The sequence below is a fragment of the Scyliorhinus torazame genome, chromosome 10 (genome assembly GCF_047496885.1).
Source record: "Scyliorhinus torazame isolate Kashiwa2021f chromosome 10, sScyTor2.1, whole genome shotgun sequence".
NCBI lineage: Eukaryota > Metazoa > Chordata > Chondrichthyes > Carcharhiniformes > Scyliorhinidae > Scyliorhinus > Scyliorhinus torazame.
Window position 1 is genome coordinate 181,976,112 of NC_092716.1, and position 23,499 is coordinate 181,999,610.

The 23,499-nt window shown below is 49.6% G+C and overlaps 1 protein-coding gene across 1 annotated transcript in view; it reads right to left on the reverse strand.

Moving 5' to 3' along the window:
* The window catches only part of LOC140384399 (uncharacterized), a 57,158-nt gene that overhangs the window by 14,214 nt on the left and 19,445 nt on the right, over positions 1-23,499 (reverse strand). The window contains exons 2-5 of the mRNA XM_072466071.1: positions 19,083-19,257; positions 18,727-18,845; positions 12,691-12,757; positions 3,000-3,153 (exon numbers count right to left, since the gene is read on the reverse strand). Coding sequence (XP_072322172.1) covers positions 3,000-3,153; positions 12,691-12,757; positions 18,727-18,845; positions 19,083-19,235 — 493 coding nt within the window. The 5' untranslated portion in view covers positions 19,236-19,257. The remainder of the gene's footprint in view (positions 1-2,999; positions 3,154-12,690; positions 12,758-18,726; positions 18,846-19,082; positions 19,258-23,499) is intronic.

Sequence of the window (23,499 nt, forward strand, 5' to 3'; positions counted from 1 at the left end):
GAAGGCAGACTATTTGGGCAGCACAAGTGGATAGCACTGTGGCTTCACAGCGCCAGGGTCCCAGGTTCGATTCCCCGCTGGGTCACTGTCTGTGCGGAGTCTGCACGTTCTCCCCATGTCTGCGTGGGGTTCCGCCGGATGCTCTGGTTTCCTCCCACAGTCCAAAGACGTGCAGGTTAGGTGGATTAGCCATGATAAATTGCCCTTAGTGGCCAAAAAGGTTGGGAGGGGATATTGCGTTACGGGGTAGGTTGGAGGTGGGGGCTTAAGTGGGTCGGTGTAGACTCTATGGGCCGAATGGCTTCCTTCTGCACTGTATGTTCTATGTTCTTATCTGAATGACTATATAGTAGGAGAGGGGAATGTGCAACGAGACCTGAATGTCCTCGTACACCAGTCACTGAAGGTAAGCATGCAGGTGCAGCAGGCGGTAAAGAAGACAAATGGTATGTTGGCCTTCACAGTGAGAGGATTCGAGTACAGGAGCTGGGATGCCTTGCTGTAATTATACAGGGCCTTGGTGAGGCCACACCTGGATTGCTGTGTGCCGTTTTCGTCTCCTTATCGGAGGAATGATGTTCTTGTGCTAGTGGAAGTGCAGTGAAGGTTTACCAGAATGATTCCTGGGATGGCGAGACCGACGTAGGCGGAGAGACTGAATCGATAAGATTGTATTCAACGGACTTCAGAAGAATGAGGGGTGGTGTCATAGAAACCTGTAAAATTCTAAGATGTTCATGATGGTGGGTGTGTCCCCAACCAGAGGACAGGTCTGAGGATACGGGGTAGACCATTTAGGATGGAGATTAGGAAAAATTTCTTCACCCAGAGTGGTTGACCTGTGGAATTCATCTCCACAGGAAGTAGTTGAGGTCAAAACATTCCATGTTTTCAAGAAGCAGTTAAATTTAGCACTTAAGGCGAAGGGAATCAAACGATATGGGGGAATGTGGGATTAGGTATTGAGTTGGATGATCAGCTATGATCATAATGAATGGTGGAACAGGCTCGAAGGGCCAAAAGGCCTCCTGCTGCTCCTGTTTTCTTGGTTTCTATGATAGCATGATGAGTTCGCTTGTACCCACCCAGATCCAATGGGCTACGTGGTGGTCCTGGCCTGCATTGCAGGCCCTGCCACGCATGTCCCCCTCCGCCTCTCAATCCTAGTCCCACCCCTGGCTGTTCTCCCGGACAGGTCCGCACCACGCCCCTGGCCCCATTGGTGCCTGGCACTGAATGGCCTCTATACCCGTCACCTGTCCCTGTCGGTAGGGGTACCGTTGGCTGGTACTACCCATGCCAACGTTACACTCTGCGGCCCATGTCCTAAGCCCTCCTGTGGGGTTTACCATTGGTGCCCTACTTAGGTGGGCTGTGTGATACCCCATCAGCAGGGTGGGACCTGATTTGGGGGTGGGGGTGTTAACGTGTACCTGTTGGATCCATAGCTGTGGCAGGTCCTCTCTGCGATGCGTGGCTTATGCCTACCTGGCTGGTGGCAGGATGGATGGGAGCAGGGGGGCAGTGGGCAGGCTGGGCTTAGTGATTGCTAGTGGTCCTGCGGGGCGGACTCGCTGGCATCCGTCCAAGGGGGCAGTGTGTCAGGGAGGGTGGCAAGGGCCATGGGACATGCGTCCGCTGTTCGGGATGCGCTCTGTATTTCCTCTGCTCCCCTTGCAGTGAGGCGGCACCTTGATGGATCCACTGAGTAACAACACCTGGTGGACCACTGGCAACGCTGGGGCATGACTATCTCATTGGGGGGTTGGAAGGGGGCTGAGGGTTACGAGGGGAATGGCCTACGTAGCGGGGGTGGGCACACATAAAACCGGCCGGTGGTGCTCTACACCTTTACAGGACATAGTCAGCAGTTAGTGGAGCACGCAGACTGACGGCTGCCTGGTCGGCTGCAGCAATGGCGGTCCATGCCTGGGCACTCCGGTCCCGGAAGTGACACATCGAATCCACGGCCCATCGCCTGCTCTCCCCCTGCTCTCCAACCCCCACCCCTACTGTGACGTGTGCCCGCCAGCCAGCAGCATGACTGTCAGACCCCTGTTGTGCCTTTGGGAACTTTTCTTACTCTTCTTTATCCCTCTCAGCAACCATGGCGCCTGGTCCCCATTTATCATACCATAAGTGAACCGTACCGGTGTCACTTCCGCCTGACAGAGGCGGAGCATTGCGGCAGGCTGGGGGCTACCAGGTCGGGCCCGTTAATGGTATGTAATGATCGCTACTATACGTTTTGCATGCCCACAGCGGTGCAGGGCATGGAACGCATCCACGCCACCATTGAGGCGCCAAGGCATGGCACTCCATTGGGCGCCCGGCGCCGAACTCAATTTCCGGCTGACACCCAATTCTCTGCCCAATCGTGATTGCGGCGTTGCTGGTTGGAGAACCCCGCCTTATATTTTTTTTTAAACTCAAATTTTTCACTACCAACCAAAATAGATAATTGTCACTCTTCTACTTCCTGCTGAAAGTTTGACACATTTTCTATGGAAATTATCACACTGTCACTTTTCACCAACTTTCTCTCCATTCCTACTGCTTCCCATATCCCCTGAAGCTATTGATTCCTTATTGGTCTATAGTGCTAGATACCTTTATGTATCTTCACAGCACCAGGGTCTGGGTTCGATGCCGGCTTGGGTCACTGTCTGTGCGGAGTCTGCACGTTCTCCCTGTGTCTACGTGGGTACCCTACGGGTGCTCCGCTTTCCTCACAGAGGTCCCGAAAGACGAGCTGTTAGGTAATTTGGATAATCTGAATCCTCCCTCTGTGTACCCGAACAGGTGCCCGAGTGTGGCGACTAGGGGATTTTCACGGTAACTTCATTGCAGTGTTAATGATGTCAGCCTACTTGTGACAATAATAAAGATTATTATTATTGATTGAATGACTAATATTCATGTGTAAGCCATGACTGTGAAGCTGGTGCGCTATTTAACCATGGAGGAGTAGATTTTCTAATGTCGAAACGAGTACTTACTGCCTATCTTTGTGTGCTTGTTGATGAAGAAATCGGGCTCAAGGCTCAGGCCCATTGCGATCACTTTCAGAATTCGGATGGCCAGCTGCTCAGAGGATTTGAAGAATGATTCCATACATTTTGTAAACTCAGGAACATGTTTGACAGGCCAATTCTAACACAAATGAAAAAAAGGGACTCTCTCAATCAAATTTTCTTTGCTGAAATAAGAAGCTGAACACATTCTGCTTCCTCCGCCCTCACTCCTCCCACACAGAGCTTCCACCCTCTGCCTCCTCCATTCCATTTCCTGATCATTTCAGAATCTGCCAAAAGTCACTTTCAAGTGTATAATAACCCTCACGAGACCAATGGGGACACATCGATCGATCTCCCTTCCCGTGGGGCTCGTAGAATACGAGCTCCCCGCTAGTGGGCAAAGCCCTGCTGGGACTCGTAGATTCTGCCTTTAAATCCCGGCCCGCACTGGGAACGACACTTCCGGTAGTCCCGACTGGGACCTCTAAACTATAAGCTGTGCTGTGGCCTTTAGTTTATGTTTACGAATTAGATATTGTTTAATTGACCTTCTCGGGCCTCCTCTGCCTAATTACTCAAAAAATACCTCACATGGAGCTTTAGAGAAGCCCTTTAGTTTATATGAGTGTGGTGATACACCACTGTACTTCCCTACCATTGTACATAGTATATAATAGTTGTGTGTAACGTGGCCCTGTAATACTGTGTATTGTACTGTAGCTCTGCAGAGGTTCGGTCACTGGTAGGTAACCCAACCTGACCACGGAGAGCTCCGCCTTAGCCACTCCCCCGGGAGTTACGTATAAGAACCCTCTTCTGGGACCGGCCCCATTCTGTCTGGGGTTGTCTGTGTCGGGTAAGCCTCCCATGTAGTATATTAAATTGATGCACTAAGCGTCAAGAACCACAAAGACATGTGAGACTTTAACTAAGGCTTTAATATACTACATGGGAGGCTTACCCAACACAGACGACCCCAGACAGAATGGGGCCGGTCCCAGAAGAGGGTTCTTATACGTAACTCCCGGGGGAGTGGCTAAGACGGAGCTCTCCGTGGCCAGGTCGGGTTACCTACCAGTGACCGAACCTCTGCAGAGCTACAGTACAATACACAGTATTACAGGGCCACGTTACACACAACTATTATATACTATGTACAATGGTAGGGAAGTACAGTGGTGTATCACCACAATGAGATCAGTCCAACTTGCTGCAAGATGACTCATCGTTAGCAAGTGATGCTCAGATCTGTGTCCTTAACCTACACGGTCCAAGTTTGGATTCTTCACATCACACCAGCTGGACAGACTATATTTAAAATCTTCTGGCATTCACAGGAGATCCACCAGGCTGTAAGCCTCCTTAACTCTGTCTGAGGAGGAACTAGAACATAGAAAAATACAGCACAGAACAGGCCCTTCAGCCCACGATGTTGTGCCGAACCTTTGTCCTAGATTAATCATAGATTATCATTGAATTTACAGTGCAGAAGGAGGCAATTCGGCCCACTGAGTCTGCACCGGCTCTTGGAAAGAGCACCCTACCCAAGGTCAACACCTCCACCCAACACTAAGGGCAATTTTGGACACTAAGGGCAATTTAGCATGGCCAATCCACCTAACCTGCACATCTTTGGACTGTGGGAGGAAACCGGAGCACCCGGAGGTAACCCACGCACACACTAGGCGACTCATAGTACCATAGCTCTATAGTTACAGAGTTACTGTCTGATATAGTTTGATAGACTGTTTGCGGCACTTAAGCAAACCATTTGGACCAGCTCTCTATAAGAACACCTCATTTTCATAGACCATTTCATAGAAACCCTACAGTGCAAAAGGCAGCCATTCAACCCATCGAGTCTGCACGACCCCTTGAAAGAGCAACCCAGCCCAAACCACACAACCTAGTAACCCTACATAACCTATTGGACATGAAGGGGCAACTTAGCATGTCCAATCCACCTGATGGCAGCACAGAGCACAGTGGTTAGCACTGTTGCTTCACAGCGCCAGTGTCCCAGGTTCGATTCCCGCTTGGCAATCTACACGTTCTCCCCGTGTCTGCGTGAGATTCCTCCAGGTGCTCCGGTTTCCTCCCACAGTCCAAGGATGTGTACGCTAGGTGGACTGACCATTCTAAATTGCCCTTAGTGTCCAAAAAAGGTTAGGTGGGGTTACTGGGTTATGGGGATAGGGTAGAAGTGTGGACTTAGTTAGGGCCGGTGCAGACCTGGGGGGCCAAATGACCTCCTGCTGCACTGTAAATTCTCTGATTCTACGATAACCTGTACACCTTTGGACTGTGGGAGGAAACCGGAGCACCCGGAGGAACCACACAGACGGTTCAATTCCGGCCTTGGGTCACTGTCTGTGTGGAGTTTGTACTTTCTCCCCGTGTCTGCGTGGGTTTCCTCCGGGTGCTCCGGTTTCCTCCCACAGTCCAAAGGTGTGCAGATTAGGTAGATTGGCCATGCTAAATGGCCCCTTAGTGTCCAAAAGGGCCGAATGCCCTCCTTCGGCCTGTAAATTGCATGACTCTATCATCAGCAGCTTATCCAATTCACTTTTGAAAGCCTCATTTGAATCTCACACTCTTAGGGAGTACATTATAGATTCTAGCCACTTGCTGTGTTAAAAATGTTGTTCCTGATTGATTTTATTAAACCAACCATCTTAAATTGGTGTTCTCTGTTTCTTGAGGAACAGTTTCTCTCTGGTCACTTTGTCTAGACTAGATCTTTTGCACGAACACCTTTCCAGAAGTCTCCTGTCAAAATTTATTTTCTCTAAGGAGAACAACCTCAATTTCTCCGAGGTATTTATGTAACTGAAATCCCTCATCCCTATGTTAGGATACTGTTGTAAAACCTTTGTCTGTACTGTGCTTTTTAAAATTCCTGTCCTGCTGACTGCCTTTAATCTGCAGCCTTCTTGTTTACAGCTGTAAGATTGGGATTTTTTGTGCTCAAGCTATAAACTTTGGGCCAACTTGAACACCCTGGTCTAATGAACTAGCCCAGGACTTCCCCTTTAGGTTATGTGGCACAGCCCATATTGATGACTCTGGAATTCTGAGCCATCTTCTGAGTTGCTTGCGATTGGTGGAGACATTCAGAATCTTCCAGAAGAAAGGCGGGTTGTGTGAAGAGCTCCATTTTTGTCCTGAGTTCTGTGAGAAGACACAGGCAGGAAGCAACTTGAAGATATTCTCTCTGCTTTCTCTCTCTGCCTGGCTATTTAAAAGGCTCCAAGCCAGACCTGTGAAGGCACTCTTACTTGAAAGATACAGGCAGCAGCCCGACCTGTGAAAGGAACGTCTGGAGTGAAAGGCTGCAAGCAGTTTCTCATCAGGTCCAGAATACTTTAATCCTCTATCTGAATGGCTGGGAGCACTCTTCATTATAGAGCTGATGTCTCTGCACAGAAATCAGGCAAACGCTAAATTCTGTAATTTCTCAGGTATAGAGCTCCAGTAATCCCAGGGAAATGGAGACTCCATCAGGTGGTTAAAGGAGACAATTTCACTGACCTGAATCTCCTGTGTAAGCCTCCATCTGGTGGTCGAAGAACAGAATTGCACTGACCTGAATCTCTTGTATAAATCCATTTCCCAGGGGGTCACATTCGGAGGAGGCTGGTGCCTACAGAGGCCACAATCTCAGCAGTGAAGATTTGTCTCAAACCTTTTCCTTAAATTCCCATTATTTTAATTCTTCCCCTACCAATTACCATGTGTCTGTCTTCTGTGTGTCTGATGGAGGGTGAGATGGGGCTTTGGGAATAGGTAGACGAGTAGTCCATTGTTCCGTTATTTCCTTAATATGTCCATCTTTTACACTTGCTATAAATAAACAGTTTGTTAATGTTTTACTTATAAATCTGGTGCCTGTAACTCATTCGAGTGGTGACGGGTTAAAGATCTTAGGAAAACACACAAATTATTGATTAATTCACTTACGTTGGAACGCTGGGGTCTGTGGGCTGAAACTGACCGTGCGCTCGCCTCGGGTGTCATAACACCTAGAACCATTCTTGTAAAAATTCCCAGCACCTCAACACTTCACATCCAACCTAAAGTGTGGTATTTAGAATTGAACACATACTCTAGTGAAAGCTAAACCTGTTGGTATATAATGTTGATCATATTTTCCTCCTTTTTGACGCCTATGCCTCTACCTGCAAAACCTTAGGTTCTGTAAGCCTTTTTTTAGAGTAGATTTAGAGTACCCAATTCATTTTTTCCAATTAAGGGGCAATTTAGCACGGCCAATTCACCTACCCTGCACATCTTTGTGTTGCGGGGGCGAAACCCACACAAACACGGGGAGAATGTGCAACCTCCACACGGACAGTGACCCAGAGCCAGGATCGAACCTGGGACCTCAGCGCCGTGAGGCAGAACGGCTAACCCTCTGCGCCACCGTGCTGCCCCTGTATGCCATTTTGACCATTTTCTGAACCCATCCTGCCCCTTTCAATGATTTGTGCACTGTTCCTAGACCTCCCTTAAAAACTGTGGGCACGATCTAGCAGCCGAGAATCCCGTAATGGCTGCTAAATATTGTGACTGGCCAAAAGCGGGATTTGCACTGAACGCAATTTCCCAGCCCCCCTCTGATGGTGTAAGAAAGAGGACGACAGCTGTTGGGGGCCATTGGCTTTAATTGCAGTGTTTGGGGGAGAGGGGTTACTAAGTTCGATTTCGATGGAAAATTAGTCCATTGCTGTCAGATGGAGCCTCAAATGAAGACCATGGGACTGCAGACCAGGATGAGCAGCCGGAGGTCACACCAGTGAAGGAGGGAAGACGAAGAAGACGCCGCAGAGTATACCGCACTCGGATCCACTTCATGGAGCTTTCCGATAACATCTGTCAACGGAGACTCCAGTTCATGAAGGAAAGGGTGTGGCACATGCGTCATGTCCTGGCACACTTGGTGTCATGTGGCACAAGACAATACCTGTGCCCGGTGGCCTTCAAGGTCACTGTAGACCTGTATTTCTATGCCTCTGGATCCTTCCAGGGCTCCACTGGGGACTTGTGTGTCATCTCACAGGCTTCCATCCACAAGTGTATCCGTGAGGTGATGGATGTGCTTTATGCCAGGACGAGTGACTGCATTCATATCAACTAGCACCAGGCCAGACAGGACGAGAGATCTACAGGGTTCGGGCAGATAGTATGTTGGTCACAGATAAATAGGCAATTGATCACCCCCATGTGGTTCTCCATGCCCTACGGCACCTTTCATCAACAGAAAGGATTCCACTCCCTCAATGTGCAACTGGTCAGCAACCACAAGATGTGCATAATGCCATAATTCATGTTTGTGCCTGTTTACTGGGGAGCGTACATGGCCCATCCTCGTTCCTGGGCCTTTTGAGGGGCACCCCAGGCTACTGGGATGGCTCCTCTGGGACAGGATCTATCCCCTCAGGCCATGGCTGATGAAACCAGTGCAGAGGCCACAGACCGCTGCAGAGGCCCAAACAATGAGGCGCACAATGAACTCTTGAAGCTGTATTTCCACTGAGTAGACTGATCCGTTGGAGCCCTGCTCCCAAATAGTCTCCCACATTGTGGTTGTTTGCTGGGACTCCACAACCTTGCTCAGCAACGGGCTGAGGATCCTCCAGAGGAGGATCTGGAGGAGCGCCACACGTCCTTAGACGAGGAAGAAGTGAGGGAGGGCACCAAAGTGGAGCCTGCTGAGGATGCCGCAGATGGCTGCGAGGTGGGGCGAGAGTGCATATCGGCAGGAGCGCTAGCATAATCCACATTGCCTCATGCTTCATGGAGTAGGACCTATTGGGTGGACAGCTGGGTGCCCCCTCGAACGTCATCATCCCAATGCAACCAGGTGGGTGGAGTGGAGCGACCATTCATTATTCAGGATGCTGGGTGCCAGCTGACCAGTCAGTGCAGGAGGGTCGTGATGACTTGCTGTGAGGAAAGGTCTGTGATTCTCCTCAGGGATACTGCTAGTATCTGATTCCTATCTGTCTGATACCAGCTCGCAGAGTCACTGGCGTATCTCAGAGCGAGGATGAGTGCATACATTTTTCTATCCTTATGCTGTAACGGGGAATTTGGCAAAAGGTTTTAGTACTTTCTGCATCTAAATCCTGTCATTACAAATGAAACAATTGAACTGAGAAGACCTCTGAAGGGCATGTAGGCCCTGTGGGACCAAATGCGTCCCAATGATGAGAAGCACCATTCCATTGAGTAACTTAAAATTATTAAGCCTAAAAGTGGTGAGCATCGATTATCTTTAATACAGTGATAGATCAAAATTAGAAAGTTGACAGTTTTCCTGAGCGACCTGTGCCGAACTTCACCTTGCCATGCTATGTACCTATATTTTATATACCCTCCCACTACATCTAGCTGTGTCGCCGGGATGCAAATTTGAGGTGGAGGTGGCCTGCTGTCTGCCATGTTCTGATGCCAGGGATGACCTCCGGCATTCTCTGGAGGGCGAGTACCCAGACTGCCCGGCCATATTTTTGGGTGTCACTGGTGTAGTGCCAGATAGGCAGGACTCTCAGGGCCTCCTGTGTGGAGGCCCTGGATTGTGCACCTCCCTCGGGGTGCTTGTGGGCCCCTGGATTACTCCATTGGATAGAAGGGCAGCTGTACTGAGATCCATTGAGCTGTCCTCTGTTGCTGGCACTCGTGGAAACGTACCAGTGTCTGCACCATGCAATTGATACCCTGAGCCATGGAGCTCATGGACTGAGCCACATTTTGGACAAATCTGCCATGGATCTGACTTTGAGCCCCTGGTCTCCACTGCAGTCGCCACCCGAGCAATTTTGGCCTGCATGCCACGCATCATTGAATCATAGCATCCCTACAGTGCAGAAGGAGACCATTCGACCCATCGAGTCTGCATTGACCCTTCTAAATACCACCCTACCTAGGCCTAATCCCATACCCTATTCCTGCAACCCCACCCGAAGGGGTAATCTACCATGGTCAATCCACCTAACCTGCACATGTTTGGACTGTGGGAGGAAATCGGAGCACCCGGAGGAAACCCATGCAGGCAGGGGGAGAACGTGCAAACTCCATTCAGACAGTCACCCAAGGTTGGAATCGAACCCAGGTCCCTGGTACTGTGAGGCAGCAGTACTAATCACTGTGCTACCATGCCACTCAATTTGGGGCAGCACGGTAGCACAAGGTGCAGCACGGTAGCACAAGTGGCCAGCACTGTGGCTTCACAGCACTAGGGTCCAGGGTTCGATTTCCCACTGGGACACTGTCTGTGCGGAGTCTGCACGTTCTCCCCGTGTTTGCGGGGTTTCCTCCGGGTGCTCTGGTTTCCTCCCACAGTCCAAAGACGTGCAGGTTAGGTGGATTGGCCATGTTAAATTGCCCTTAGTGTCCAAAATGTTAGGAGGGGTTATTGGGTTACGGGGATAGGGTGGAAGTGAGGGCTTAAGTGGGTCGGTGCAGACTCGATGGGCCGAATGGCCTCCTTCTGCACTGTATGTTCTATGTTTCAATTGTTACCAGATTGCCGGTGCAATCTTCTGCGAGAGATGGCTTTGGGAGTCCGGATCTACTGCTCAGGCAAGCTACCGCCCATCTTCTCTCCCTCGGGGCGATTGTGGCGAGCTTACCCTGCGGGGGGGCAAATGGGGATGATGCAAGCAAGTTGCCTGCAAGGTGTGATGGTGATGAAACCTGGCATGTGTGGGCTCTGCACATGGGCAGAGCTGAATTGTGAGGAAGGGAGTGCCTGGGGAGATGAGGAAGCTCTGGCATGCCACCAACTACCTTTACCCGCTCATGCCGGTTATTTGCCAGTTTGCAGGGAGACAAATGGAGATGGTGACCAGGCAGCGTACTGGGCCAGAAGGCAATGACTCCTGGCATGTGTGAGCGGTGCGCGTGAGCAGGAATGAATAAGAGGGAGAGCAGACACAGTGGAGATAAAGATGCATGTTGGAGGTTAGGTGGTGAGACCTAGCTGGGCGGCAGCATAAGGGGTCCAAGAGGCCTGGACAGGGGCGACTGAAAGAGGGAGTGATGAGAGAATTAAAGAATCTTTATACTGACGAATGAGGCCATTCAGCCCTTCGGGTCTGTACCGAACCTTCGAAAGGGCACACTATCCAATCTCCCACCCTATCCCCGTAACCCCACCCAACCGTTGGACACTTAGGAGCAACTTATCATGGCCAATCCACCTAGCCTGCACATCTTTGGACTGTGGGAGGAAACCGGAGCACCCGGAGGAAACCCACACAGACACAGTGAGAATGAGCAAACTCCACACAGTCACCCGAGGTTAGAATCAAACCCAGATCTCTGGCGCTGTGAGGTAGCAGTGCTAACCACTGTGCCTCACAAGAAAGAAGCATTTGTGCTGACATTTACGATATCAACGACTCCCCCTCGGACTGATCTGTTCCCTGTAAGAATACTATTCACGATACCCTATGCTGCTCTTGCTCATGTATTTGCTTTGTTTGACCACTTGACCCTCTTCTGGAGGGTGCTGGCACTCGCCAGTAGGGACACCGTCTCCCATGTGGGGTCGGTGACCTTGCTGGAGGGCCTCATGCTAGCCTATGGGTAGATTGTTACCATTCTCTCCTCCACTGCATCCAGCAGACAGGTGAGGCCCCCATCTGTGAAACGGGAAGCAGGCTTCTTTGCTGACTTCTCCTGGCTTGACTGATACCAAGTGCTGTGGAGCTGTTTAAATGCAGCGTCCCCTTGATAGAACTGCTCAGATGACCTCCGGGGCAAGTGAATCAGATGGTTTGTGCCCAGGTTTGTAACAGTTGCGGTCCGGATCGTTCTGATGGAGCCAGCAGGATTTGCACCGGTTTTCGCACAGAAAATTACCTCCACCTGATTTTTGTATCACCACCTTGTATCTTTTATTTCATATTGCCTCTTCTTGCCAAATTGTTTCTCTTCACACATCCCTGCATTAAATGTAATCTGCTATGCGTTTGCCCATTCCACTAGCTTGTCTCTGATTTCTTGAAGTCTATTTGTGAATTTTTGTTTGTTCCAGTGTTATGGAAACTATACTACATCAGATTGTGGTTGGGTTACAACCTCTACAAACAATTTCATTGCAAACTGCTAAAGTAAGGGGGGGGTGAACACCTGAAACATGTCCAGATTAGCTCAGACCATCAAGTTCTCTTCATGGCAGGTACATCCTAGAACCATTACCAACCATTCTTTGTGTATTTCTGACTTTCTGACCAATGAATCAACTTGTGTTGAACCATATAAGGAGTTACATTTACCCTTTCTTTTTAGATGTAGTTAGACAGGCAGCTTGCATTCCCATTGTAGACTTACATGAAGACTTAATCTCTACCACATTACTAGCGAGCCCCTGGAACGCTGGGCTAACGGAAGTTAATAAAAACTGAAGGTAAATGTTACTGAAGGTATATTATGTAATGGTTTCAGGCAGAGGTGATAACAGATTATTGTAACATAAAACCAGGGAAGTTGAGGTTCGGTCACACTGCGACTAAAACATGAGGCTTCCTGCAGCCTGCCATCTGCGAGTATTATTTCCTCCTGTAAATCGAGAAAAAAAGTAAACTGCATCTACAAATCTCACTCCTTCAGAGAGACAATGAATAACAGAGAAAAAAAAATCTCAATCAACATTTAGAGATCTTACATCACTTGTAGATATTGTTGACAGATTAAAGACTTCCTTCAGTTCTCCAGAGCTTGTGGGATTTAAGCTGGGAAGAACAGAACCATGCATTTATTAAACAGAATCCTGCAGAATTATTACTCAGTCTATATTCAAATCTACTTTCATTTAGCACAGCAAAATTTATGTCCATCAATAATCTACTCAATTAGGGTGCTCCACTGAGGGAAAAGTTCTGGGGTTGGATTCTCGGTTCCTGAGACTAAGTGCTGACACCGGGGCAGAATTTGTGGACTTTCACGACAGCAAAACTGGCGTTGAACCTGGACTGATTCAGCGACTGCGGAGGGGCTAGCACCAGCACCACATGGAACACAATCGATTCCAATGAAAAATGGTGCAGGATTCTGATGCACTATCAATTACTACAAAGACGAGAGTAGTGGAATAATCGAGGTTTTATTGAGCAAAGATCCCTGCCTCTTTTAGCTGGAACCAGAAGGGCTGCGACACCAGAGAGTGCACACATTTATACGCCGCCTACTGGGTGGAGCCAGCAGGCAGGGATTTACACATTAACCTCTACTATACGGGCAGTGCCGTAATACATGTAATATAGTACTAGTGGTGACTACCACATTCACCCCCTGTTAAAAAAAAAGAGTCCAGCGGGGGTGTTGGAAAACATTACAAGTTAAGTCTGTCGGGGGCCTTGACCCTCCTCTGCGATCGCCTCAGTCCTGGTGGTGATGTGGGTGCCGACTTGGTAACCTGCGACTCCTGGAGCGTGTTGTCGTCGCCTTCGTCACCCCTGAGTGGAACCAGTGGGAGGACAGAACCTACTGGGGTGGGGGCAGCGGTGAGGTTCGCTGGGGGGAGGGTGAGTGGCACAGGGGTGAATGAGGCAACTGGGGGGGGGGGGGGGGGGCGGGGGGCGGTGTCTGGTCGGGGGTCGTGGGTGGGGATCCAGCGGGTGCCAGGTCCCAGAGAGAGACTGTGTCTTGGCGCCCGTCGGGGTGTGCCACGTAGGCGTACTGCAGGTTTGCATGTAGGAGGTGGACTTTTTCGACCAAGGGGTCTGACTTCTGGGTCGGCACATGCTTCTGAAGGAGGACGGGTTCAGGAACTGTCAGCCATGTTGGGAGCAAGACCCCGGAGGTGGACTTCCTGGGGACGCAAACACACGTTCGTGAGGGGGTCTCGTTAGTCACGGTGCAGAGGAGCGATCGGATGGAGTGGAGCGCGTCAGGGATGACCTCCTACCAGCGGGAAACTGGGAGATCTTTAGACCACAGGGCCAGCAGGACGCCTTCCAGACCGTCCCGTTCTCCCTATCCACCTATCCGTTTCCCCGGGGGTTGTAGCTGGTCGTCCTGCACGAGGCAATGCCCTTGCTGAGCAGGAACTGACGCAGCTCATTGCACATGAAAGTGGATCCCTGATCACTGGATTAAGGTGGGGAAACCAAACAGAGCGAAGATGCTGTAGAGGGCTTTAATTACCGTGGCAGAAATCATATCGGGGCTTGGGATGGGATCCGGGAGTACTCGTCAATCACGTTCAGAAAGTACTTGTTGCGGTCGATGGAGGGAAGGGGTCTTTGAAGTCCACGCTGAGGCGCTCAAAGGGGCGGGACGCCTTCACCAGGTGCGCTCGATCTGGCCGGTAGAAGTCCGGCTTGCACTTCGCACAGACCTGGCAGTCTCTGGTGACGGTCCTGACTTCCTCAATGGAGTAGGGCAGGTTGCGGGCCTTGATGAAATGGAAGAACCGGGTGACCCCCGGGTGGTGGAGGTCATAGTGGAGAGCCCAGACTCGGTCCACTTGTGCGCTGGCACATGAACCGCGGGACAAGGCATCAGGGGGGTCATTAAGCTTCCCCAGGCGATACAAGATCTCATAGTTATAGGTGGAGAGCGCGATCCTCCACCTCAAGATCTTGTCATTTTTGATCTTGCCCCGCTGTGTATTATTAAACATAAAGGCAACCGACCATTGGTCAGTGAGGAGAGTGAATCTCCTGCTGGCCCGGTAATGCCTTCAATGTCGCACAGCTTCCACAATGGCTTGGGCCTCCTTTTCGACAGAGGAGTGCCGAATTTCGGAGGCATGGAGGGTGCGGGAAAAGAAGACCACAGGCCTGCCCGCCTGGTTGAGGGTGGCGGCCAGAGCTATGTCCGATGCATCGCTCTCCACCTGGAAGGGCAGGGACTCGTCGACCGCGTGCATCGTGGCCATGGCGTTGTCCGCCTTGATATGGTTGAAGGCCTGGTGGGCCTCAGCCGTCAGGGGAAAAACTGTGAACTGAATGAGTGGGAGGGCCTTGTCCGCATAATTCGGGACCCACTGGGCATAGAAGGAGAAAAACCCCAGGCATCATTTCTGGGCCTTGGGGCAGTGGGGGAGTGGGAGTTCCATGAGGGGGCGCATGCAGTTGGGGTCGGGCCCTAGGACTCCATTTTCCACGACATAGCCAAGGATGGCTAAGCAGTTGGCGCGGAACACGCATTTCTCCTTATTGTATGTGAGATTAAGGAGTTTGGCGGTCTGGAGGAATTTTTGGAGGTTCGCGTCGTGGTCCTGCTGATCGTGGCCACAGATGGTGATGTTATCTAGGTACAGGAAGTTGGCCAGCAGTCCGTACCGGTCAACCATTCGGTCCATCTCTCGTTGGAAGACCGAGACCCCATTAGTGACGCCGAAGGGAACCCTAAGGAAGTGATAGAGGCGGCCATCTGCTTCGAACACAGTGTATTGGCGGTCCTCCGGGCGGATGGGGAGCTGGTGGTAGGCGGACCTCAGGTCCACTGTGGAAAAGACTCGATACTGCGCAATCTGATTGACCATGTCAGATATGCGTGGGAGAGGGTACGCGTCGCGCTGCGTGTACCGATTGATGGTCTGACTGTAGTCAATGACCAGCCTGTGCTTCTCCCCAGTCTTTACTACTACCACTTGAGCTCTTCAGGGACTGTTGCTGGCCTCAATAACCCCTTCCCGCAGAAGCCATTGGACCTCCGACCTGATGAAGGTCCTGTCCTGGGCACTGTACCGTCTGCTCCTAGTGGCGACGGGTTTGCAATCCGGGGTGAGGTTCGCAAACAGGGAAGGTGGATCGGCCTTAAGGGTCGTGAGGCCGCACACGGTGAGGGGGGTAGGGGTCCGCTGAATTTTAAGGTTAGGCTTTGGAGATGGCACTGATAGTCCAGGCCGAGTAACAGGGCAGCCGCAGAGGTGGGGGAGGACGTAGAGCCGGAGGCTGCTGAACTCTACGCCTTGGACGGTGAGAGTCGCGATGCAGTACCCCCGGATTTCCACAGAATGGGATCCGGAGGCCAAGGAGATTTTCTGGGTGACAGGGTGTACCGGCAGGGAGCAACGCCTTACCGTAGTGGGGTGGATGAAACTCTCTTTGCAGGTTGTCTCGTGACCATTTTAGCGTCGATGTTGCGGTCGCGAGCTTGCGGGGCCGTGACTGATCTAAGGTGATCGAGGCGAGCTGTGGCAGATGCTGGGAGGTCCCGGGCTGGTCAGCGGTGGTAGAAGTGGCGGCAGGCGATGACCGGCCAGACGAGCAGGGGTCCTGAGACGCCGTCCAAAATGGCGCCGAAGATGGCGGTGCCCATCGGGCGCACATGGCGGGCAAAATCAAAGATGGCGTTGCCCACGGGCCAAACGTGGCTTGCGGTGAAGAAGCTGGTGGTGCCCACGGGCCGCATGTAGCTTGCGGATGGGAAAATGGCGGTGCCCGTGGGGGGGTGTAGGAACGCCAGTCCTGGAAACAGCGGCGACCGACCGGGCCTGGCAAACAGAAAGAAAGTGTCCCTTCTTCCCACAGCCATTGCAGGTCGCGCCCCGCACCGGGCAGCGCTGCCTGGGGTGTTTGTTTTGCCCGCACAAATAGCACTTGGGCCCCTCCAGAGTTGGCTGGCTGCCGCATGGCGCAGGCTTGTGGTGAGCTGGAGTCAGCAGCTGATGGGGCCCACGATGCCCACGAGGGTGCCGCGCGGTAGGAGGCGTAGGACTGGACATTACAGGAGGCCACTTCTAACGAGTTAGCGAGCTGTCTAGTTCCCGCAAGATCAAGCGTACCTCCTTCCAGTAGTCGCTGGCGGACGTACGCAGACTTCATGCCCGTAACGTAAGCGTCTCGAATTAAAAGTTTGGTGTGCTGGACTGCTGAAACAGCCTGGCAGTCACAGTTCCTACCTAGGATGTGCAGGGCACGCCAGAAATCGTCCAGAAACTCCCCGGGGAGTTGCTGTCTCGTGGCCAGGAGGTGCCTGGCGTATACTTGATTGACTGGTCGAACGTAGTGTCCCTTCAGGAGGTCCATCGCTTCGGAGTAAGTGGGCGCATCCCGGATGAGAGGAAAAATGTCAGGGCTCACCCCTGAATAGGGGACTTGGAGCTTCTGCGAGTCCGAGGGTTCCTCAGCGGATGTTCGGAGGTAGCTTTCGAAGCAGGCTAGCCAGTGGTCAAAGGCGGACGTAGCGTTGGCTGCTTGAGGGCTCAGCTGCAGGCGATTAAGTCCGTGATTGACAGTCCGGGAGGCTGACAAGCTACAGCTACATATACACATTACAATCCCCACACCCACTCATCCAAATCAACAAGATGGCACTGGTTGTGCTGGAGGACACCCCTACAGCAGATGGGTCAGCTGGTGCCAGAGGGCACCTTGGGGGGTGGCCTGGAGGGACACCTACAAGACCGGTGGCCCTACGTTCACACTGGGCAGTCAACGACGTGTGTAGCTGCGTGGCAGCCTTGCCGGTTGCGGCAATGGTGTTGTGTGTCTGTCCACCCAGACCCCACAGCCCACCTTCTGGCCAACCCCCCCCCCACCCTGGCAGAAGCCCCCTGGTCAGCGGTACAACTGTTAACAAACTATGGCAATGTTGGAGACTTTCCGTACCCCCTGGGCTGGATTCTCCAATTTTGAGGCGTTGTCCGGAGCATGTGTCTCGTCTTACGGCCAAAAAGTCGGCGCTGCCCCCTGCACCGATGTTCCACCCGGTGGGGGGATAGCAGCCACGCCACATCGCAGCTTTACCTGTAGATACGGATGGAGACTTGCCGGGTATGTGGCTGGGCATGCGCACGGCGGTGGCCTGCAGCAGTCGCGCCGTACAACATGGCGCCGGCCGCATGCAGACCCGGACTGCCCGATAGTGCCCCCCTGTAACCCCCCTCGCAACACCCGGACCTCCCCCCACCAGTCCGTAGCCACCACGTGAGGCCCCCGAAAACTGTGAGCATACGTGTCCCACGTTGTTGGGGAGTCGGCGCATCCGGGGCGGAGTATCTGGGGAAGGCGTCAGGTGATGTCCTGAGGCCGTCCCAACGGCGTGCGGCGTACTCAGCGATGACGCCGTTTTTGAGGGAGCAGAGAATCCGAAAAATGGCGCCGTCCCAGTTTTCGGCGTCAAAACAGATTCTCCGGCCAATCGCCGAATGTGATTTTGGTGTTGGCTATCGGAGAATCCAGCTCCCTCCCTCTCTCAGCAGCAACGATGCCGGTTTGACGATGTTTAAAAACACAAGTGAATCGCGCCATCGGGAACTTGGCCCATCGGAGACGGAGAATACAGCGTCAGGCCCGCTAATGATATACAAACGATGTTTACTGTGTGTACATTGCGGACCGCATTGACGCCGCTGTCGAGATGACGAAGAATTGTGATTTGGTGTCAAATCGGCGCCCGCTGTAATTTTAGCGCCTGAACTTATTCTCCGCCCACTCGCTTTTTCCGATTTCGGCGTCAGCCAATGGAAAATCCTGCCCCTGGCATTAATATCCCTTGGTCCCAAGTGTAAAGCAAGCGAATGTTCATATGGACTGGTTTGTTTAAGAAGTAATAAGGGGAGTAAATATAAATTCATGATTTTCAACTGCTGAAATGAGTTGTTGTCAAAGCTTCACTGTATCTGTGATGACAAAGTTATCTTCAGGTGATCAGTCTAATGCAATCTGGGCTCTTTATTTTGAGATCATGTACTTGGGATTTACTCATAAATGGGTTGCACTGGATGAGGTTCTTCAGGAAATCTTACCTTTCTGTTTCAATCCATCCTTGGCTGGGAGTCTCAGAGTCTGTTGAACGGGCATATTGCTGTTTAATGTCCCTTGGGAGCAGAAAGAATCTTCTACTGATGTCCATCACTTCAAACACCTAAAGAGCGATTGTTTAGAATGTGTCATTAAGCATACTAAATACAAAACAGGTAATTATGATCACTTAAGCTAATTTACAGTTCCGAATAGTGTCGTGTCGACATATTAATATTTTCATGGCAAACACACAACTATTGATATTAATCACCCTTTATTTTGATTATTTCATTTAACATGCACATTAAAATACCATTGGTAAACACTGCTAATATGAGGCAATAAAATTAATACACACGTTTTCATCTTTGATTCCTGTGTTTTTGATGTACACAAAACCAATGTCACGGAAGGCCCTTATGATCTCGGTGGATATTCGTTCCAATTCAATGGCTGATGGCTCAGCATTTCCTAAGCCAAATGAACCAAAATCAACCACTTCGATGCTCATCTTACTCCAAGGATTCTGTCTTCTTCAGAACATTCAATAAACAAAAGTAGAATAAAATGATTTAAATGGAATTTGCTAAAAGTAAAATTAGACTAAGTTTGCTTAGGTTAATCATTTAAACTCTATATTCAAACAGATCTGGAAAAATGTTACTAAGTATTATGCTTCAGTAATTGGGTCCGGTACCATTTATTTGTTGGCTGGTATGAACTCCCTTAGAGCTCCAAAATGGTCTGCAACATGCATGCTTACTGGTGGACTGAAACATAAAGAACCCTGGGTTGGTGCAGATGTTAGCATGCACATTGAACTTCCATCCGGAGTATGGAGAGCCGGTGGGTCAGAACATCAATTAGCATGTAACACTGATTTGACAACTCCACTTCCAGCCAAGTCCTTCTGGTAACCTCACACAACTGTACACATGTTCATCAGCAGGAATGGTCCCTTACCAATACTATTGAAAGAGCTCATCAACTACTTGCTGGTTAGTAGCTGGTTGACTTCATCTAGCTATCGACAGCTGGTTTGTAATACAGAACAAGGCCAGCAGCGCGTGTTCAATTCCCGTACTAGCTTACCCGAACAGGCACTGGAATGTGGCGACTAGGGGCTTTTCACAGTAACTTCATACTGGGACAATAAAATTATCATTACAATTCTACAGATGTTTTGCGTATTCCATTGGTGTTTGATATTGTAAAAAGGTTTACAAGGGAGCGGTGTGACAGGTACTAAATATTCAATATTTCTGAACAAACCAACCGCTCACAGACATGGATGAACTATGTGAGATTCCCCTAAGAATACAGCATAACTTAGAGAATGAACATATGCAATGCAGAACTGGACAAGCTCTTGGAAGAGGAAGGTGGTGGAGGAGGAGGAGGGTGCAATAGACTCCATGCAGGAAGCGATGTCTGCTAAAGGTGCTCCGAGAGCAATTCCCTGACCTGAACCTCAACAAGGAACAATGCTGTAATTTTCCAGTGCTCCCTGGCTGCAAGATTCCCCAAGGTGGGGCCAGTGATCCATTGAAATCTCCATCCATATCGGCAGGACCGGAAGATCCCGCTGGCAGGAAGGGCTGGAAAATTCCAGCCAACGTGTGTGAACAAAGAACAAAGAAAACTATAGCACAGGAACAGGCCCTTCGGCCCTCCAAGCCTGTGCCGACCATGCTGCCCATCTAAACTAAAATCTTCTACATTTCCTGGGTCCGTATCCCTCTATTCCCATCCTATTCATGTATTTGTCAAGATGCCCTTTAAATGTCACTATCGTCCCTGCTTCCACCACCTCCTCCGGCAGCGGGTTCCAGGCACCCACTACCCTCTGTGTAAAAAACTTGCCTCGTACATCTCCTCAAAACCTTGCCCCTCTCACCTTAAACCTATGCCCCCTAGTAATTGACCCCTCTACCCTGGGAAAAAGCCTCTGACTATCCACTCTGTCTGTGCCCCTCATAATTTTGTATACCTCTATCAGGTCGCCCCTCAACCTCTGTCGTTCCAGTGAGAACAAACCGAGTTTATTCAACCGCTCCTCATAGCTAATGCCCTCCATACCAGGTAAATCTCTACTGCACCCTCTCTAAAGCCTCCACATCCTTCTGGTAGTGTGGCGACCAGAATTGAACACTACACTCCAAGTATAGCCTAACTAAGGTTCTATACATCTGCAACATGACTTGCCAATTCTTATACTCAATGCCCCGGCCAATCAAGGCAAGCATGCCGTATGACTTCTGACTACCTTCTCCACCTGTGTTGCCCCTTTCAGTGACCTGTGGACCTGTACACCTAGATCTCTCTGACTGTCAATACTCTTGAGTGTTCTACCATTCACTGTATATTCCCTACCTGCATTAGACCTTCCAAAATGCATTACCTCACATTTTCCAGATTAAACTCCATCTTCCATCTCTCCGCCCAAATCTCCAAACGATCTAAATCCTGCTGTATCCTCTGACAGTCCTTATCGCTATCCGCAATTCCACCAACCTTTGTGTCGTCTGCAAACTTACTAATCAGACCAGTTACATTTTCCTCCAAATCATTTATATATACTACGAACAGCAAAGGTCCCAGCACTGATTCCTGCAGAACACCACTAGTCACAGCTGTCATGTGAGAGTACCCTTTAAGAAATGGGTGTTTAAGAAATGTACCTTTAAGAAATGGACCTGCTCATGTTACTGGAATGATGTCAGAGTGTGGGTGGAGCTGAGCTCTGGTTCTGCATTTTAGTTTCAGTTTGAGAAAAGCTTGGGTGTGTCTATGTTTTTCAGTGTGCTGCTCTGCTTTTGATCTCTGCCCTCCAAAGACTATCTATGGATAATTTGGTGAACTCAGAATTGTAAAAAGGTCTCAGTATTAAATGTAAACCTAATGTGTTCCTGTTTGAAGGTTTGTTAAGTCTTTTGGGTGTAAAAGGACAGCATTCAGGTTACTTAGTGTTGTATTCTTTGGGGGGTGTATTTGATTTACTGGTTGCTAAGATATTCACTGTTTGTTTTAAAAAGGTTAACTTGAGTTCATAGAATAAACATTGTTTTGTTTTTAAAAAACACTGGTCCATTTTCTGCTATACCATACCTGTAGAGTGAGCCGTGTGCTCCCCCTACCACAATCTATTATAAGTTGTGGGTCAGGTGAACTCCATGATACACTTTGGGATTCTCTAAACCCTGGCCCATAACAATTGGGAGGTCGAAGGGGATAAAAGTCTATCGATTGGATTGGCTTTGTGAACTTAAAGACAGTGAGGGGTGAGCATATTGTGGTTGCTTTTCAGGTGTGGTATTTCAGTTAAGTAGGGATTGTGTTGTGGACAATGGCTCTTTCAGAGGCTCAGAAGATTTTGGGGGTGGAGACTGTCACACGCAGTACCTTATGGACAGAGACTAAAAGCAGACTGTCAGATTTGACAAAAACATTGCAGTTAACATTACCTGACGAAATGCAAAAAGATTAGGTAATTATGGCAGTGGCTGAGCATTAAAAGTTGCCTGAGATACAGTTTGACTCATTGGAAATGGCACAAATTCAGTTGCAAATTAAACAAATGGAACATGAGAAAGAATTAAAGCAGCTTGAATACAAAAGAGAGAGAGCGGAAAAAGAAAAGGAGAGAGAAGAAAGGAGGAAAGAAAGAATAGCCCTTGCAGAACAAAAAGAAAGAGAAAGGGAGATACAGATCAGGGAAAAAGATAAAGATAGAGAGTTTGAACTTCAGAAAATGGCCATGAAACAGGACAGTCAGTTAAAATTGGCAGATGTAAAGGGAAACGTACAGTTGGACCATAGTGATGAGGATAGTGAGAAAGAGCGTCAAAGTCGAAGGCTTGGTGGGAATCTATTTAAATATGTCCAAGCATTGCCACGGTTTGATGAGAAGGAGGTAGAAGCCTTTTTTATTTCATTTGAGAAGGTAGCTAAACAAATGAAATAGCCACAGGACATGTGGGTATTACTGATTCAAAAAAAGCTGGTAGGTAGAGCTAGTGAAGTGTTTGCATCACTACCAGAGGAGGTATCTGGACATATGAGGAGGTGAAAAAATCCATCTTCGGTGCATATGAACTAGTGCCTGAAGCTTACAGACAAAGGTTTAGAAATTTAAGGAAAGAATTTGGTCAAACATACATGGAGTTTGAAAGTATCAAACAGAGTACTTTTGATAGATGGATAAGGGCTTTGAAAATAGACCAAACATAAGAAGCTCTCAGAGAAAATATACTTCTGGAGGAGTTTAAAAATTCAATTTGTGTTGTAGTGAGAATTCATGTGGAAGAGCAGAGGATTAAAACTGCAAGATTAGCCGCAGAAATGGCAGATGATTATGAATTAGTTCATAAATCAAAGCTTGGTTTCCGACATCAGTTTCAGCCTGTGAGAGATAGAAACTGGGGACATGAGAAATACTCAAGTGGTAAAGGTAAAGGTGATCTGATGGGAGATAATAAGGAGAGTGTACCTCAGATTAAAAAAGAAATCCAGGAGGGTGGAAAAGAAATGAAAAGTTTCAAATGTTTTCACTGTAATAAACTCGGCCATGTAAAGTCACAGTGTTGGTGGTTGAAGAAAAGCACTGGGAAGGCTGATGTGGTAAAACAGGATACGACAGTGGGGTTTGTTAAAGTTGTAAAGGAAAGCCCAAGTGAAGCAAAGGAAGTGCAAAAGATTGTACAGCCTGATCAAGAGATGATTGATAAGAAGGTGCCAGATCTCTTTAAAGAATTTACTTGTGTGGGTAAAGTTTA